General features: G+C 33.9%; 1 protein-coding gene across 3 annotated transcripts in view; it reads left to right on the top strand.

The window, feature by feature from the left end:
- The first annotated feature begins 3,410 nt into the window (after window positions 1-3,410).
- LOC145690898 (uncharacterized) overlaps window positions 3,411-20,892 on the top strand; it is a 36,079-nt gene continuing 18,597 nt past the window's right edge. Inside the window, exon 1 of one of the 3 annotated variants that reach the window (XM_081766314.1) lies at window positions 3,411-4,024. In XM_081766314.1, the coding sequence (XP_081622440.1) occupies window positions 3,660-4,024 (365 nt within the window). In that variant the 5' untranslated portion in view covers window positions 3,411-3,659. The remainder of the gene's footprint in view (window positions 4,025-20,892) is intronic. The other 2 variants (XM_081766315.1, XM_081766313.1) reach the window with 2 other exon arrangements.

The following is a 20,892-nucleotide window of genomic DNA, read 5'->3' as shown; positions in this document are numbered from 1 at the left end:
CACCAATATTGGCATAACCTTCTGTTTGCACCTTTATTTATACTTATGCTAAGAATATAAATTATTTGCCACAATGTTTAGACTCTGCTAAAATTGTTCTGTATGCTGACGATACAAATATATTAGTAACTGGAGAAACTTACGTTGAGTTATGTAATGCAGTAAGTAGATTCCACCATGTCTGCCGTCAGTGACTGGATGGATAGAAATAAACTAATACTAAACACAACAAAGTCTTCGTGCATGTGCTTTCACGTAGTAAAAACCGAGATAAGAAAACGCCCTTGTGTAACAATTAACGGCAAAACGTTGAATTACGTCTCGGATATAAAATTTCTTGGTCTTTGGGTGTCAGATACATTAGATTGGAAAATTCACATTCAAAAATTATCTAGTAAATTGGCTCAAACCTGTTACATGTTAAAGCTTTTACGAAATAGTGTCAGTCAGCATGTTCTGCTCACAACTTATTTTGGACTTTTTCATTCTAAATTGAAATATGGTATTATATTCTGGGGATCTACTGCACTGCTAAATTCCATATTTGTTTTACAAAAGAGAGCTTTAAGGTTTATGACCGGAAGTAAACCTCGAACTTCTTGTAAACCTCTTTTTAAATTTCTTGAAATCTTACCTCTTCCATGTTTATATATATATGAACTTCTAAAATTTGTAATAAAAGATATACAGACAGATACAAGCAGCTTCCGGTTGAACTTAGATATTCATATGCATAATACAAGACAAGCGTCTGATCTTCATGTAGAGTCCTCACGTTTAAAAGTACATAAGAATAGTTAGTACATTTCCTATGACAGTGAATATTTATAACAAGCTTCCTTCCACTTTAAAAAACAAAACATCTGGTTTCAATAAAGCAGTCAAGTCCTACCTACTCGAGTACTGTTTCTATTCTGTAGAAGAATATCTCGCCTGTAGTAAATAAGGTTTAAAGTATATATATTTTGTATATCTATAATGTAAGGTTTTATTAACTGTTATGTTATTTTATATCGATGTATGTAAATTAGAATAATGAAAAATTGTACCTTTTTTGTACATAAATTCACACTATTTTAATATTGCATGTAGATCTAAATGTATACTTATGTACACATTCAGTGTTCTTATGACGTGTCCAACTCATACGTTCACGTTGTGAACAATTTGTATGAAAAAGGATGAAAATAAATACAATACAATACAATACAATATTGTGAGAAAATAATTATAGAATACGTGTTAAGATATGTTAAAATAAATTAATAAGTTTTGAGAAGTGTCAAAAAAGAGAAGGTTTTGTGCAATTGAAATAATGACACATTAGTTTCAGAAAGTTGTTTCTTTACACTTTGTTGTTGAAGTTAGTCGTTCGTATTTTTCACTTTTATATTGTGAATTAGTTGTTTGTATCTTAAATAAATATAGAGAGTAGAATTACATTAGATCAAATTCAAGCATTGTTAGAGAAACAGTCTGCTAAATTAGAGCAGAAACTAGAAAATAACAGTGAACGTTTAGAACATAAAATTGAAAGCAATAGAGAATGAGTAGATGAATTAATAGGCGAATGCAAACAGTCAATAACAGAATCAGCAAATGAATGTAAACAGTGCATAACCAAATTAGCGAAAGAGTGGACGTAGAATTGAGTTGAATTAGAAAGTAGACTTGATGGTCTGAGTAGTACGATTACTGATTACTGAATTCAATAATACGATTATTGAAATACGTTTGGAATTAGCTAGCCTAACCAAACGCGTTGAGTCAGTTAGCGAAGAATATAGGAAAAGTGTTGGGCTATTACAGGCATCCATTCAAGCGGTAGAGATAGAGGGTAGGCAGACCACCGAGGCCCAACAGCGTGATATTGATACTTTTAAAGAGGAAGTGCAAGGGGTAAAAGGCCAAGTAGAGAAAATAGAAGAACACCAGTTGCTCACAGACAGAAAATGCGAGGTTGTTAGTTTTTGTATGAATATACAGGAAAGTGCCGTACGCGAATTAAACGGATATGTAAAGGAACTCGCGGAAAAGACAGGTAAGATAGGTGAAAAAGTACAAGCGCAACGGCAAATTCTAAAACTTAACAGTGAACGGTCAGACGGAACCAAACAAACCTTAGAAAGTTTCAGTGAACACCATAAAGCTACTGTTGAAATGATAATGGAGCATTTTGAGAAATTGCCCGCTGTTATCGTAAAATCCGAACATGATCAAAATATTACTGAGGAAATGCATATATTACAGAGAGTAAACCGTGAATTATTAGTACGACAGGAAATATTGATAAATTGCGACAATTGCATATTGATACACGTACGTCACCACGTAAAGAGAATCAGTTCGATCGTGAGTACCACGGCTCACATTATCAAAGTGAAGGATTCGAATCCGACGGCCCCCTAGTGTATTTATGAATATGTAATATTTGGCATAATTTAAATGAAATTTGTCGTAACTATGTATATATATATATATATATCTTCTGCGTGTGAGTGCCCACCTCCAAATATACAGAGAAATGGGCGCGCTTGCGTAGTACTATATACCTAGGTACTTGCTAGAAATTACAGAAGGTTATTCGCTTTATACCCACCCATTTTCGATTCGGTGCTGCCAACTGGCATATCATACTGGACTTATAGTCTCCTTACAAGGGCAGTGTTTGTCTGACCTGGAATACTAGCAGATACAGTTAAAGATGCTTTTATCATGGAATCTGGAAAGTCCTCAAAACTTTCCCTTATGTTCTTTGAGATATTTGTTAGATTTATGACCCCGTTACCTGAAAATGAACGTTGCTACTTCCCTCTATTTTCCCTTTCTTTTATCTTCCATTCATTGTTTTTTTTAATGCTGAATTTTGTTGTTTATGAAAGGTTACGGAAGTACGGCAACATTGAAGAGAATGACAGCGCACGTGCTGCTTAAGATCTGCCTTGAATTGTGTAGTGTTTGCGGGTGGGGAATGTGTAGTCCTTGGGGCAAGATATGTCTAAGTTTGTCTCCAGTAGTTACAGTAGATGCGTGAGTGATGTTAGTGACTGTTATCAAGTGGCACCGAAAATCAATGTCATATTCCACGAGACGCTTACACATACACACAAAAGCCGCGACCAGTTATTGTTCTCAAGTGGAAAAATTGTGTTAAAATATTAAATTGTACGCACTAAGTATCTTAAGTCGCGGCACAAGCCACAATCAAAAGTAGCACTTGAAGCAATAATAGCACGTATATTAAATAAAATTAGTATACGGGAGTTCGACAGTCAATCAAACCGGTATGGCATACAGAAATACAGGATTATCTATTCCCGCTAAAATGATAAAGATGGATGGATACCTTCTGAAACAAGAGAATAGCGGTATGTGATATAGAGCGACACTAGCGACAAAAGATCTCACTTGATAGAAATCTGAACTAAAACTGTATACATCCGGGTTCCATTTCACTTTCCTCCGGCAGCTACAAACAAACAAACAATTGCCGAGTGAGCGATCGTGGCTAAGGAAATAAGAAAATGCAGAAGAAGATGATTTTAAATATAAAGTTGCTTTTGTGAACGTTCTTGTAAATCATTTCAACAACACTGGCAACATAAAATATACGGGAAGTATAAGAACAGTGTTAAATTCTTATTATATTTCAATTCACAATGGCTGGTGAGGCGTCTGTTAAGTTGGAATTCTTGTGCAAAGAAGAAATTGCTTTTGACTTACCTCACGAAGATCCTCTCGAAGGGAAAGGGTGGACATACGAACTGATGACTGACAAGAAAGAGTTAATATTATCCACAACGGAAGGAGAGGAAACAACGGACAAGGATACAGCTATGTGTTCTTTGGATATTAAACTAGACGTTGATAGGGTGAAATCAGAATTAGCAGTAGAAGAAGATCCTGAATTTGAAAGGAATATAGAAACGCCTAGAAAAATAGTGGTTAAGGAGACTTGCGCGTCGTACTCTAATGACTCCCAACAATTAACAACAAAAAATTTAAATTCATTTCGCCCAGAAAGGTAATGTTCAATTTTTCATATACTAATTGGCTCAGATTGATAATACCGATACATGCGTTCGGAAACTTTGTTGGCTAAAAGGAATACTTCACGAGAGATATTTAGGTATGGGAGATATCTCGAACGTAAGTTAGTAACCTACAATTTGGAAATTGCATGACACCGATAGACAAGCTGTATACCAAATAAAAATAAGATCGATTCGACTCATACAAATCTTATGTAGTTCAGATCTTGATAATCTAATTATTTTTTTATTATTGATTACAGACTTCTCACTAATTGTTGCATATATTTAAAATATAGGGACTTATGTAAAATAAGAAATCGTGAGAATGGTATTTATCCTAAAATTTTCCAAATTTAAACGTGGATTGTATTATATTGGAACAAAAACTATGGACGTTTGTGTTTTTACTTAGAATTTAACTCAAATGTCTCTAGCCTCATTTTTCCGGAGGGCTTCGAAAGACATTAGTAAAATACAAGATAAAGAATATTTTAACCACCAATAGATGTTCATTAATTGTAGAGCTCCAGACATCAAACCATTTCATAGCTGCACTCATTTCTTCCAAGGAAGTCGACTATTTACATTCCCGGGAATCATTTCTCGAGTATGGACCTAAATTACTCAACATATATTTACTTTAGGGGCTTAGTGAACGTACATGATATGTGAATTGTTGTACAAACAACCCTAACCAGCATGTGCTAGATGTCCGGTAAAGATAAGATTGCTATGCTGATTACGGCATTACGCTGAATGTTGGTAAACGAGGATAGCGCAAAATTCTGTATTTAGGATAAACTTACATTCTTACGTGTTGAATGTGTTCTTGTACGTATCTAAGTATTGTATAGGTAACATTCTGAAATGCTTTCTTTGTTTGTATATTTGTGTTCCAAATTAACAGAATATATTAGGGACGTAATTTCTTAATTATATGAATTCCTTCCTTCCCAAACATTTTTCTAGTTTCGTGTCATGATTTGCCACATTCAATTTTGATATTTCATTTCTCTTAGAGTTGTAACTAGCTACCTTAACACGGGGTTACTTTGCACAACGGGCATTACTCCCACAAAATATGAAAAGAGATTCAGTCATCTGTTAGTAAAACCATGAACTGTAAACAGATTGGTGGTAGTTCATATTTTTCTCACTGGGTGTCTCTTGCCAGTCATATGGTACATTGTTACTCTGGCGTCACATATTCTGTCTGCTTGTATGTGTGGAATGCGGTGAGCGGGTAATTGAATTTTTCCTTCATGGCGACGATCGTGGCAACTATTCTACAACCAACCTTACTGAATAAATAACGTAGTTCTTTTCATTTTTAGTAGTTAAGTTCAACAAATTTAGATTTGTGCATTTTACAACTTAGAAATTTATAAGAACATCCCTAGGTGGAGACTACAAAGAAAGTTTCAATTCGTTCTATTTAAAGCGCTTTCCAATTTTTTTTTTTTTTTTTTTTTTTTTTGCGCTGCTCTGAGTCTATTGTAGAATATGTATTTGACATCCAGCTATTCCTAGTAGAAGAGGAAAGTAGCTCTCGAGTATTTTTTTTTAATGAAGAAGGAAGTATTAATGTCCGTACTGACAAACAATGAAAGAAATTTTGATCCTAGCATTAAACTTGTTTCAAACTTAGTGATCAGAACGGCTCCTACTCTGCGGATGATATAATTTGAGATCGTTTCATTTCTTTTAGGCGAGTGAAATGAATTGAGATCTTATTTGAATATATAAAGAAAAGTAAGAATATCTCAGATACAAACCATGAAAAATTTCCCAAAAATTATATTTTTAACATCTTTTAAACTTTAACAGCTATTGCCAGTTATTTCGCTTCTAACTGCAGTGAATGTAATTTGAGATAACGTCTTTCTTATTCGGTGAGTTAAATAAATTTTGTTACTCTGCTTTTCGATTTTAGATAGAAGTGAGAATGGCCATAGATACAAGTCCCGCAGGATTTTGTGTTTTTTATTTAAGAACAGTTTTGGAATAGAAGATTAAGAATAGATTTATCAATACAAAATAACTATGCAAAGTATGTTTTTTGACAAAATGGAATCTTAATGTGTTTTAAAAATGTGCCCGACGCCGGTTTCTTCTTTTTGGGTTCTTTTTAAAGGTGGGTGGTCATTATGACTACTAATCGATTTCTAAGTAACGTTAGTTTCAATTTTGGTTATGGGGCAGCAGCATTTTATCTGATAATGTTCTCGTTGTACTGTTGAAAAGGGTATCTTATAAACGACTTTCCGTTCTTCTACATAGAAATGTAGAACTTCTATATAGATCATCATTATTATTTAAATTCATTTCAGAGCGATGTTAAATCAAATTTCATTGTGGGTTAATGAGATGTACTCATAAAATGCCAGCGAAGCGTTATTTGTTTATTTATAAATTAGCCGTGTACAGTACAGATTAAGAATATCATAAATACGATATTTTTAAGTACATCCCGCCTTTCGAAGAAAATTTCTTAGTATGATAGAAAACTATATCATTTAAGCTGCATTTCATTCTTGAATGTAGGTTTACATTAGTAAAGCACGATGATGGTTGAGTCCAAGTTTTTATGAGACAAAGATTTAAACTGCTTTAAGAAAAATTATTTTCAACTTTTATTATATTTCTTACACGGGGCAATATATTCTATGATCCAATCGAATGTGCAGGAACGTGAGAGTACAACGAACCAAGACAGACGAAAAGGTTATGGAGCTAATAGTTTATACTTTACTTGTGTATCGTTTTTTTATTAATTATTGTAGTAATTTGTATTAATTTCCATTTTTTTTTTAAACAAAGAAGTTGTTACTGCTAATATCCCCTCCACAAGTCCAATTGAGAAAAATGTGCTGTAACTGAAAAATAGCAAATAGAGTTCTCACCTTTAACTAACGTGTCATTCATATATCTTAATTATATCCCTCTCGTGTTTCAGTTATCGGGTTTTCTTAACAAATAGACAAAACCTAAAAGAACGTTTCACTTTCTGAGTAAAACTTCACAATTTTCCTTGATTTCTAGTTTAAATACCATTTTTCCTGATTTGTCCCTTACTTTTTCGTAAAATTTCGTAAAGGAGAAGTTTCCAATATTTCCCTGATTTCTAAATTTGTAATGTAGCAAAAAAGTTTTCGAACTGCCACAAAATATGGTTAGAAATTCCACCTGAAGACTTTTAAGAGGTCTATGGAAACTCAGCCACGGGAAGCGTACAAAAAAATCTGTTACAAGCATGAAGAAGCATTGACAGAACTCAGATCAGATATCCTCCTGGTTGCTATTTTTTATTAGGACTATTCTATTATATTAGGATTTTTCTATTATATGCTGTGAAAATGTATAATTAAGAAAAAATCCAGGTTTGTTGATAACTTCCAGGTTTTTCCAAGTTTCCCAGGTCAATAGACACCCTGTGTTAAATACTCGCCCGTACAGATGAACCACTCGTCCCAGGCGAGTGGTGGACTAGAGTATTAAAGTAGGATAGGACTCACCGAAAGTAGATCTATAAATAAATAGCAAAATCTTTTAGGTTCACTCAAGCAGACGGTTCTATTAAGTAGCATATTTATCGGTAAAATACGATGTGAAACATTTTTCGTGAAGAAATAAGAGTGTGAATATAAGTAGTTGAAGTGAATTTTGAGTGATAGTGAAAGTATTATATGTATAAGAGTGCTTTCCACTATCTTCGTTTATGCGTGTGCTCCCTACGGACGCAGCCCTCGTCGCCGCTCAGGTCTTCCTGCTGCTCTCCTGATCTGACTCAGTTAGATAGCATTCGTGCTTTCTAGTGGCCACCTATCATAAGTTGATTCTTATTTCATGCACTGTACGCAGTTTTTATGCCATACGTCCACACTATTTATATTGAGCCGTCAATCTGCAACTAGTAACGGAGTATCTCATTTAGTGCATGATCGGCTAAAAGAAATACAAAGCTCTAACCTAACCTGAAAATGTAAAAGTGCCAAAATTTAGCAGAACCGTCTGCTAGAGTAATCCCATAATTTTTGTGTGTGTAGTAACTTTCTTGTGTTTATAAATATAATTTTTTTGTGTGCGTGGGGGGGGGGTACTGCCGTGACTTCATCTCGGATGTCTGCAGGGACCAGAATTTTTAGCGAATTTGTAATGTGAGACCCGACCCAAGTCCGAAATATGTTTTAACATTTAGACCTGTGCTCGTGTGATAATCAGATGAGTCCGAAATAAGCCCGAATTACAAAAACTTAATAATTAACGTAAAATTGTATTTTTATTTACAGCAATTGGAAGTTTAATTATGCAGTTGTGCTCTGAAAGTTCCCCAGAAAGAATGGTCCAATAAATATCGTTGGAGAGCATATTTACAAAGTTAGGCCAGAAAAATATTGTTTTATATTTAATAATTTACTACTCAGGCCCGATGTTATTTATGCTTTGTAAGCCCGAATCCGGCCCGCGGGCTCAGTCTGAGCTCGTGCAGACCTCTACTTCGTCCATCATTTTATATATTTACCAGGGGCGGATCCAGGACCGACTTTTTTTGGGGGGGGGCGGTTGGTTGTCATACTGCTACTTTTAAGGGCTCGAAACTTTGGGATGGGTTTATTTATGTATATAAAATAAGAAAGTTTCCTCTTTTGGGGGGGGGGCGATTGCCATCTGGATCTGCCCCTGATATTAACAAGGAGGGGTTCTAGTTATTATTACTTTTACTTCAATGTTACTTAATTATGCGCCAAGGCAGACGGTGATGACAGAAATGTCACTGTGTCTCCAATAAAATAAAATAGTACCACTTTACAGTTTTCCTACAATATATATGGTATACTGATATTAATTTATTTTGCAATTCAGAATTTAAGTAAAATATGATATAATTAAGAATATGCTACTCGAAACTATATGCATAATACATTTTGTCTGTTTTTTCTCCTCTAACTTCTGCGCTGATAACGGATAATTAATTAAAGTAACTGATTGTAAACTTAATTTTTTAGCACTTTTACGTCGGGAATCGAACTCGGGACCACGTGCACCAATGGCACGCGCAAGCAATTTGAACACCGGCGAAGGCTTTATCCACATGCAGAAACTGCCCTACGACGAGAAAAGGACAAGACTAGTGATGGGTAAATTCCCGGGAAGATATTTTTCGGGAATATTCCTAAAAGTGGGAATTTTCCGGTAATTTATGAACAATTACAATTAAAAAATGCATTCTATTACTTTTTTATCATTTCAAAGTTAAATTAGTTTTTATATCACAGTATATGATTACAGTTGTCCCCCAGAGGATTCTTTAAAATGTATATTTTGAACGATATTATGTTATTTTTATTAATATTTTATTATATTTAGAGGGTACACATAAATGGATATTTATTTACAACATGTTTTAGGAAAGAAAATATGTTTCAAAAATGGTATAGTAAGTCCACATACTTTTATACCGCTAAAAAGTTTAAATTTTCATGTAAGTAGATTTCCTAAACTTGACTCAACTACTGATATAAAGATAAAACATTTTTATATGTTATAAAAAATTAGGTTGGGTAACTACCAGAAGACACATGCCCACCATTTTGTCAAGATTTGGGCATAAAAGTGTATGTTCACAATATTTAAATTCTTATCTTAAAATAAAGTAATTAGTCATATTGTTCTTATAATTTGGAAGATAAAGTAAAGAAATGGAAATAAATTTCTTTTCTGGATTTTATAGGCCAGGGAAAAAACCCGGGAATATTCCCGTTTTTGAAAATTCTTTCCCACCGAGAATATTTCCACTGCCCATCACTAGACAAGAATCTCTGCTGGTCAGTAAGTGCTACAGAAATTTTTACTTAGGGGGGTGTTCAAAATAAAAGTGGGGGTGCTCTCAGAATAGTGATATACATTTTTAAACAAACTCAAAGAAAACAAGTATATTTTCTTACGCAACTATTGCAATACTATTATTATTATTATTATATTATGTTAGCTCCTCGTAGTGGTAGGTTCAGTGAAGTAAGTTCACACATTTGAGCTTTTATTATTATTATTAAACTAAGTAATACAGTGAAACCTCTCAAAACGGACATCGGTAGAACCGATTATTTGTCCGTAAATGAAGAGATGTCCCTAAAAGGAGGATTCTCTCTCATAACACCACACCACACATATACATGGCATGGAAGAATAAGAAAGTTTGTCCTCTTATGAAGGTGTCCATTATTGAGACATGGCCGTTAAGAGAAGTATCACTGTATTAGGAACTAACCTCCACTATTTTATCCAGTAATTACATTTGAATAGATTACATACGAATTATTGTAATTATTTTGCAAAATTCGGCTATTATTCAATTCATTCACCTCTAGCAAGTTTTAGTGGGTGATTTTTTTTCAAAATATTAATTTGGAAAAAATTCCCTCGTCCCATGCTGAAATCACATTCGTTTAGCAATTAATACTGTACATAGTTACAATTTCATTACTTTAATATTCTAACCCTGTTATTAACGTTAATTGTAGAATATTATTTAATCTCTTAATCTCCGCTCCTGGCTACGTTATTGGCTCTGAATATCTTTTATAAGAAAATTATTCATTGATTTAGTTCTTTCCAGAAATCCAGTTTTTCAATTTAAATATATTTTGTATCTTTCTGTTTTGTCTTTTTTATAGTACCCTAATTTTAATAATCCCAGGGCTCATAGTTGTCTGGTCTCTTGTAAATAGTTGAAAAGTGATCAAAAATGGCCAAAAGCACACGAAAAAGTGACCAAAATCTCATCATGCTCCTTTTTTCCTTTTTCAATTTTTTCATCACCTCTCCCGTTGTTTGTTGTTTTGTTTCTTCTGTACTTTTTTTTCTTTCTTTTTGAACTTCCTCCTTTCTTAGGTTTTCTAAGTATGCTTTGTAGTTACGCTAAGCAGAAGTAAAAAGCTTCTGATTAAGTTGAACAAGTTCTGGCGTATTTCCGAATTTTTTCATCATAGACATTATGTTTAACTTAGCATTAAGAGTTCTCAAAAACGTGAAATATTCAAATTCATCAGCTACTCTTAAGAAGAACATACAAAAATCATAACACAAAACGAATATGATGAACCACACAAACACACTCACACAACGTTGAACGGAGCGTACTAAAAGATTATTATGATAGAAGAAAAAATAGACACAGAGGGTTCTCAACATCTTGAGAGCTTAAGCATCCATCAACCGTCCACTGTGCTTTAGAAAGAATAAAAGCTGAAGTGAGAATAAAACTGACTGTTTCACATATGGCAGCAACTACTGAAGCTTTCAGAATGAGTAACGAGTAACAAGTTCCTGCCTTTTTCCATTTCCTTTTTACTTTTCTTAGAAAACTGCCAATCCAAAACATAAATCACACGAAAAAGTCACTTTACCTCCAAAAAAAGTAACTTTTAGTGACAAATTTGAAAAAAAAAGTAACTTCTACTGACCAACTTGAAAACAAGTAAACTTTAGTTTAAAAAGTGACTCGCTATGATCCTGTTTCATTCAATGAATTTACATGAATAAAACTATACTTTACAAAAAATTAAGCTAGCGCCAAATGTATTCCCGCACAACACTAGACTCAGTGTAAAAATATATATAATTCTTACTTCGACCGATCTCTTCATTTCTGAAGAACGTTTTGACTACATCCTTCTAACGTTCGTCCGCTAATACACGATTTGCAGAGCAGGCTCGAAACAAGCCACAGAGCTTTGGCGGGCCATGAATATGTTAGGAGGGACAAAGTCATTAAAAATTCTCTTACAAATATCCACATATTGCATTTTGTATTGAAGTCTGGAGGGGACATGAAAAATTTGGGGTGGGCCAGTCCCTCCTTAGCCCCCCCTCTGGTTGCGAGCCTGTAGCAGAGTAGTACTTACCAACTGAATCTGGTATAGACTTATTACTATATTGTCACATTTTTCTTTATTGAGAAGGAAGTAGGTTAGTGACCGCTGAAGACGTTGCCAATTTCAGTCATATGCATCTGTCCATCAATCTCTTTTCTCGGAAAGGACCGCGGAGACCAGGAGGGTAGATATGAGCGGTCTGGTTTGTCAATTGTTTCGATCGAAATATCGCCCGAAACAATGATTTCATGTGGTTCTCGAAGCCGTACATCAGAACGAGGTCGCTTCGTATTTTGAAGTGAAATAAATAAATAAGAATATTGCCTTCTTTCCTTAACGCTAAACCTTTTTTAACTTGATGTAATAAATAACCTATATGATACCGATTGATACAATTGGATTTGGGGAAGTATTCCTTTTCCATTCAGGTGTGTGTGTAAAGAAATTTGGAGGGGTGTTGGGGGGTGTACTCCCTGCTGCTGGTAGTAGACAACGCTAGAAGCAGACGATACAAGCGAGTCAGTTTTGTAGCATTCTGAAAAAAAAATCCATTGGTTGTATAAGAAGTGGTGCCTCTTATAATAATCACTCTACGAAAGAAAACGCACAATTACCTGCCGCCCGAAATAATACGTTCTCCATATTGGACTCGCAACAATTAACTTTCATTCACTTTCGCTATCGGACTTTTCACTTTCACTATTTGACCAATACAACACTTGTGGTCTATTTAGGCTCCCGCCTGAGGCACCACCACTCCTGTTACTGATATTAGTGTGCAAGAAAGAAAGAAAGAAAACGCAACCGCAGAGGAAGAAGATTAAGAAAATAAAGTTACTTTTCTGAAAGTTCTCGTAAATCATTTCATTAACACTGTCAAAAAAAAAATATATATATATATAAAAGAAGTATAAGAACAGTGTTAAATTCTGATAATATTTGAATTCACAATGGCTGGAGAGGCGTCTGGCGTCTGTTAAGTAGGAATTGATGTGCAAAGAAGAAATTTTGTGTGACTTACCTCAGGAAGATCCACTCGAAGGGAAAGGGTGGACATACGAACTGATGACTGACAACAAAGAGTTAATATTATCTTCAACGGAAGGAGAACAAACAATGGACAAGGGTACAGCTATGTATTCTTTGGATGTGAAACTGACCGTTGATATGTTGAAATCAGAATTTGCAGAATCAGATCCTGCATTAGAAAGTAATATAGAAACGCTAAAAAAAATAGTGGTTCGGGAGACTTGCGCGTCGTACTCTAATGACTCCCAACAATTAACCACAAAAAATTTAAATTTAGTTCGGCCAGAAAGGTAATGGTCAATTTTCATATACTAATTGGCTTAGATTGATAATACGGTTACATCGGTTCGGAAAATTGTTGGTTAAAAGAAATGCTTCACAAGAACTATTTAGTTATGGGAGATATTTCGAACGTGAGTTAGCAATCTACAATTTCGAAATGGCGTGGCACACATACACTAGCTGTATACCAAATAATAACAAGGAATCGATTTTTTGTCAAGATATAAAGGAATCCTTTTTTTCAAGATTTAAATTGCTACTCATACAAATCTTATGCAATTTATTTTTTGATAAAAAAACATTCGTTTATTACTGATTACACATTACTCACTAACTGTTGCACATATTTAAAATATAGGTGCTCGACAATATTGTTTTATTTATATAGAGACTTTTGTAAAATAACAAATCACTAGAATAATATTCATCCTAAAATTTTCCAAATTAAATGTGGAATGTATTATATTAAAAAAAACTAGGGACGTTTGTAATTTTACTCAGGATTTAGCTCAAATGGTTCTAGCTTCATTTCTCCGGAGGGCTTAGAAAGACATTAGCAAAATACAAGATAAAGCATATTTTTTTATCAACAATGGATTCCTCATTAATTGTAGAGGTCCATACACAAATCCATTTCAAATTTGCACTCATTTCTTTCAATGAAGTCGACCTTTTATATTCCCAGCAATCATTTCTAGGGTATGGAACTACATTTCTCAATATAGGATCACTTTAATGCCTTAATAAACGTACATGATATATAAATTATTGTTCAAACAACTCTAACAAGCATGCGCTAGATGGCCAGTAAAAAGAAGATTGCTATGCAGATTAGACCATTACGCAGAATGTTGCTAAACGAGGATAGCGCAAAATACTTCATTTAGGATAAACTTACATGTCTTGCGTGTTTAATGTGTACTTGAACGTTCCTAAGTACTTTATAGGTAACATTCTGAAACGCTTACTTTGCTTGCATATTTGTGTTCAGAAGTACAGCAATACATTAGGGACGTAATTTCTTAATTATATGGATTCCTTCATTCCCAAAAATTTTTCTAGTTCCGTGTCATGATTTGACACATTCAATTTTGATACTCCATTTCGTTTACAGTGGTTACTAGATACCGTAACACGGGGTTACTTTGCAGATCGGTCGTTACTTTGCACCAAAATTGAAAAGAGTTTCATAGTCCTCTGTCGGTACAACCATGAACTGTAAACAGCTAGTTTCAAATAAGCTGTAAGATAGAACATGTAACTGTAATTTGGCTATAATGTGGGGGGTTAGAATCAGTTCTAATTACCGGGAGGATTTGTTGTAGTGGTATGGAAAGCAGTTATTGTAAAAACTGCCTAAATTTCAAAGAATTTCCGTCAAAGTCAGTTTCGGAGAATACTAGTGTGTATAATTGGACTTTGATGCAATTGTTGAAATTGAAATGTGAAACGTTTCGTAGGTGGGGTTACTTTTCACAACATACAAAAAAGTATGTTGACATACGTTTCTGTGCAATGTTTTAATTCATTATTTCAACATTTTACATTCTACACAAAACTGCATGCATTTTAGTAACATTGATATGTTGTTGGTACCGGTATCAGTACTTAGTTTGAATTATCGATATCTGTAAAGGAAATTATGTATTTTCTGGTACCGACTCTGGAACCACATTCTAATAGTTTAACATATGTTCCACAAAAGTGCCAACTGACGAAAAGAAAAAATCATTTTCTTAAACTGATTTAATTTGGTAATTCCCTTTGTCCAAGAATATGATCCGGAAACTAATCAATTCAAGATTTACGGGTTTGTAACTTTCAGGCTGAAACCTACCCAAAAATACATTTTTTTTTTTAACGGCAAGTCTGTGATTAGACTCAAAAACAGTGACTTTAATCGGTTCTTACAGGTTTAGACACTTCCTGTAACTGTTTCTGCGTGAGTCACTTGTTTGAACTGTTCGTGCCTTTGGTGTGACGTCTTAGTTCAGAGATTGGTGGTAGTTCATATTTTTCCCACTAAGTGTCTCTGTACAGTCATATGGTAGTTTGTTACTGTGACGTCAAATGTTCTGTCTGCTTGTATGTGTGTGCTATTGCTGGTGTTATGCAGTGTGCGGGTAATTGAATTTTCGTTCCATGGCGGCAATCGAGTTAGCAGATGCGATTTAGAAACCATAACATGAATTTAATACAAAGAATTTGAACTTGCCGTTGTTTAATATGTTTGTATTAGATTCGGATATTAATTCATATCGGTTTCCAGCACTGTGTGGTTTAATTGAGTTAGAAAAAAACCTGTGATGATTGTGTTCGAAAGCTGAAGATATTCCCGACGTATGGTAAAAGTGGGCGTTTATTGGTTATTCTTGTTTGTAATAATAACAAGTGTGCTCGCTTTAATAAATCGACGTCTGTGCGGAAAGGAACACTTTTCAGTAATGTTAACTTGAGTATTGCGCATGTGTTCTTGCTATCTTATTTTTTCGTGAATCAGCAATTATGAGTTCATTATTCATGAGTGTTCTGGTATGGCGAAACGGTGTGTGCTTTCGTTTTTAATTGATATTAATTTTATTCTTGATTTGCTTTGCATTTGAATATTTGGCAAAGTATTTGTTTTGCTGCTGGTTGTTCCATTATCTTGGTGAAATGTAATTTATATTTCCTCATCATGCTGCACTGATTTATAATTAGTAATGAGTGTTTTTTTTTTATTTTTTTCCTTCTTACGTTAGCTTTATAGTAGTGTTTTGATTAAATATTATTTTCTTTGGATGTTTTTATGGTACTTTAATAGGTGTGGGTGGGGTGGTAGCCCCCATTTAGATATCAATATTGATAGTCACCACTTCACCTGGATTGATTAAGAATGGTGTTTAGTAACTTCTTGGCCGTTGTCTTTATAGTATAATTCGTAACATTGTACATTATTTTGATTCGGACAGTAACTATAACCGATTTAACTGATTCGGTTCCGGGAGCACACCGGAGCAGTTTAGGAATCATTCCTAAACTGCTCCCGACACCGGATTAGATAAATCGTTGCAGTCACTGTTTGAACCGAAGTAAAGATTTGCCTAAAAATCTGTTGCTAGTGATCCCTACGTGTATAAGCTGCAAGCCCAGTTCCCAAAATCTAGCGATTTCAAAAAAAAAAAAAGTCCTTTTAAATGAAGTTCGTCTCAAACAACTTTTCTGGATCTGCCAGTGTTCATAATTTGTTTTCTAACAAGAAATCCGTTGCAGCTTCTACCTAAATTTAAAACACAGGAGGGTCCAGTGGTAATAATTTTCTATCTAAGCGATATTTTGTACCGGTGCAAATTAACCCCTAATACAGGCTTAAACGCCTTCTCCCAGTTTTACATTTTTTATGGCTTTGAAACATTTCAATTTCAACTACTGCATCAAAGTAGTATTCTACGAAACTAATTTAACTTCGACGGAAATTCTTATAGATGATATTTGTTAAATTTTATCAGCCTTTACAGTGAGTGCTTTCCCGGTAATTTGAACTGAATTTACCGCAGACATTATGGCCAAAATACAGTAAGATGTTCTATCTTAGGGTGGCACTTGAAACTTTCTCTCTACTGATCACGTTTTTACCGAAAGAGTACCGTGAAACTCTTTTCAAATTTTGTGCCGAGTAACCCCGTCTTATGGTACTTCAAAGTAGTTTTATGCAAGATATCATAGTTTTGATTAAACGGTAAGTTATATATCATTATTTGGTTTACCTTAAGTGGAAAAAAGGAATTATTAATGATGATTTTATTAACTTTCTCTGTCATCACGTTAGGAGGATGAAGCTCGATTCGTGTACTAATTTATAACAGCTAGTTAATATACACTTATATCTAACATTATGGAGTAGGGTACTCTAGATGTGAGAGACCCCAAAATATTAGGAAGAGTAGGAATGGGAAAATGATCAAATAGGGTCGCTATCACTATCGAATCCATAATTTTCGAGCGCAGTAATTGTTCCTCATTGGTATTTATTTTCTTTAAATTTTATAATAATAATTATTATTGTAATTATGATAAGGAATTGCAAGTGTACCGGAAAAGACATTAAAATCACAAGATTGTTGCTCTTCTTCTTTGTTATTCTTATCAGTTTCTTATTTCTAAACTTTTGTATACACATTTTTCCCTAAAGCTAGTGCTATTTCGCCAGGCGCATGGTAAAATACAAGTTTCTGCAGTACTATCATATGAATTTTTACCTAATACTGGGGAAAGAGTTCGTAATTTGTATCATTTGTTTAACATAACATAAAAAGATATAGCGAAAGTATATATTAATAATCATAACATATTGAGTAATCGTAGACAATACATAATGATTCCAGTATTGTCCACGATTTATTATAGTCTTTATAATAATCTTTAATATTTATGATAATCTTTAAAACATTCAACGCTCGAAATCTAAACTGGCATCAGTAATCACTACAGTTTGGAAACACGTCTGAAATAAATAAAAAAGTAAGAAATTATTTGTGATTATTATTATGAACATTGTTTCTGTAAGACCCTCGAAAATTTTAGCCATTTCACTTGTCTTTTAATGGTGTGATTTCAAATTATAACCCGTATTGTGAAAAGCAGAACGCACGCCATTCATAGATCCAAGTTCTAAACATGTTACAAATAAAACGATTAGGTATATTTGTATAGCTTTTACCTAGGATACTATTATCCCTTCCTAGATTGTAGAAAATGGTAACTAATTATTTCACTCATCCGGTAGCGATAACGTGATTTGAAGTGGAACACCTCCACCTTAGTTCCTCAGAGAGCGTAAATGAGAGGCCAAAATTTAGAGTAGGTAATAAAATAGAAGAAATGGATAATTTTAGTTTCTGTTATCTACGGACATAATTGTATGCTTTATATTGTATCATATAGCAACAAATGTGTTTCCCTCAGTTATTACGGAAAACACAATTTCAAATTATATCCTTTGGTATGAAAAGCGGAAAAACTATTACCAACCACAAGTTTAATAATACTTCAAGAATATGGATTGGAAATTTTTCCTGACTTATTTCGGATTTGTACCTTTTACTTGCAGCAATTTTACAACCAACTTTACGGAATAAATAATTTATTTATTTTCATTTTTAGTAGTTAAGTGTAACAAATTAGGAGTTTGTGCTAACTACAATTTAAAAATTTGTAAGAATATCTTTAGCTGAAAACTACAAAGAAAATTGTATATTTTGAATTGTATTGTAGTGTATTTTGTTGTATTTTTATTTACAGCAATTGGAGGTTTGATTATCCACTGTGCTGAAAGTTCTCCAGAAAAAACGGTCCAATAAATATCGTTGTAGAGCATATTTATAAAGTTAGGCCCGAGAAACATGGTTGTATATTTAAAAGTTTACTACTCAGGCCCGATGTGATTTATGCTTTGTAAGCCCGAATCCGGCCCGCGGGCTCAGTCTGAGCTCGTGCAGGCCTCTACTTCGTCTGTCATTTTATATATTAAGAAGAGGGGTTCTGGATATTATTTCTTTTACTTTAATGTTACTTTATTATGCACCAAGGCAGACGGTGATGACAGCAATGAATGAACGGTAGAGTGAAAAACGTGGGAGGAAACAAAAGAATACCACGAAATCCCCCGTACAGGTTTTTATTCTTCAACTACAAAACCCGCCTGACGGAAGCTAAACGAACTAGCAGAACTTTACCACTCGGCCACCGTGTCTCCAATAAAAATAAAATAGTACCACTTTACAGCTCTCCTACAATACATATTATATACTGATATTAATTTATTTTGTAATTCATAATTTAACTAAAATATGGTTTAATTAAGAACATGCTACTCGAAAATCTTGGCATAATAGATTTTGTCTCTTTTTTCCCTGTAACTTCTGCACCGATGACGGATAATTAATGAAAGTAACTCATTGTAAACTAAATTTTTAGCACTTTTACGTCGGGAATCGAACTCGGGACCACGTGCACAAATGGCCCGTGCTAGCAATTTTAACAACGGCAAAGGCTCTATCCACATGCACAAACTGTCCTATGGCGAGAACATGACAAGACTGGTAATGGGTAAATTCTCGGGAAGATTCCCAAAAATGGAAATTTTCCGGGAATTTATGAACAATCAGAAATAAAAATGCATTCTATTATTATATTATCATTTCAAAGTTAAATTTGTTTTTATATCACAGTATATTATTACAGTTGTTCCCATAGGATTCTTTAAAATCTATATTCTGAACGATGTTATGTTCTTTTATTATATTTAGGGAGTACGCATAGATGGTTATTTATTTACAATATGTTCTAGGAAAGAAAATATGTTTCAAAAATAATAAAGTAAGTCTACATAGTTTTCAACCGCTAAACAATTTAAATTTACATGCAAGTGGATTTTGTAAACTTGACTCTACTACTCATGTTATAAACCTATTATATTTTTAAATGTTATAAACAAAATTAGGTTGGGTAACTGTCAGAAGACACATGTCCCACCATTTTGTCAACATTTGGGCATAAATATGTATGTTCACAATATTTGTAAGATAAATTCTTATCTTTATAATTTTCCATGTACTATTGCCACACGACCTTTCTTCCTGCCCATTTCTCGAAATGTCGTGCTTTAATTCACATGTCAAGCCCGAGTACCTCTTCAAAAAATCTAGCCAGAGGCAGAAGACAGACCGACGGCTATTACTAACGGTGTTTCAGGGTTTATTAATAGTGCTACATCTCTATTTCTACGTAATTCTAAATTACTTTAAAAATGGTTCCTTTTCATCATTTGTAAATTAGTACTTTGCTACTTTTTGCTCCTGTTTATCTTCGGTAGACCAGCATATGAGCCTTCTTATTGCGATATTCTATTCTGATGCAATTTTATGGTTTCATAAGTTAAATTACGTTACCAAGATTAAACTCAAACAGCATTGCCGAGCGAGCATTTGCGAGTGAAGGTGGGATAGAGCCTCGCAAGGCACGTTGTTTTCTATCTGCGTTACCAGCAATTCACTTTCTTTTCCCACATAAATCACTTCCACTTGCATTTGTGGTTTGTGCAAATCCCCTACTGCCCTAAAAATTTGTGTTCGATACTTTCTTGAGTACTTGAACACCACTATCAACTCATTTGTTCCGTAAATTATCCTACGTTTTACTATTTTTTGGCCCCTATACTAAACAATTGCCCTACTTTTTAGTTCAAATGGAAATGGAACTTAAGAAAATCATATTATTAGTTATATAAAGAACAGTCAAATAATTTTAAATTTTCTAACTTCCAAATTCTTTAAAACCTAGAAGTGTGGCATAATATATTAAAGTAAAATAATTAGTCATATTGTTCTTATAATTTGGGAGATGAAGTTAAAAAATGGAAATAAATTCCTTACCGGGATTCAATAGGCCAGGGAGAAAACCCGGGAATATTCCGTGTCTCAAATAAATAAAAAATAAGAAATTGTTTGTGGTTCATATCTAGGCCCATTCTTTCTGTAAGACCCTCGAAAATTTTAGCCGTTTTACTTGGCTTTTAAATGGTGTGATTTCATATTATAACCCCTATGGTGAAAAGCAGAATGCACGCCACTAATAAAGCGATTTATCCGAATTCTAAACCTGTTACAAATAAAACGATTGAATATAATTTTATA

Source organism: Thermobia domestica, chromosome 7 (genome assembly GCF_964235325.1).
Source record: "Thermobia domestica chromosome 7, izTheDome1.hap1.1, whole genome shotgun sequence".
Classification (NCBI taxonomy): Eukaryota; Metazoa; Arthropoda; class Insecta; order Zygentoma; family Lepismatidae; genus Thermobia; species Thermobia domestica.
The sequence above is the reverse complement of the archived record's forward strand: the minus strand, read 5'-3'. Positions and strand labels throughout refer to the sequence as shown.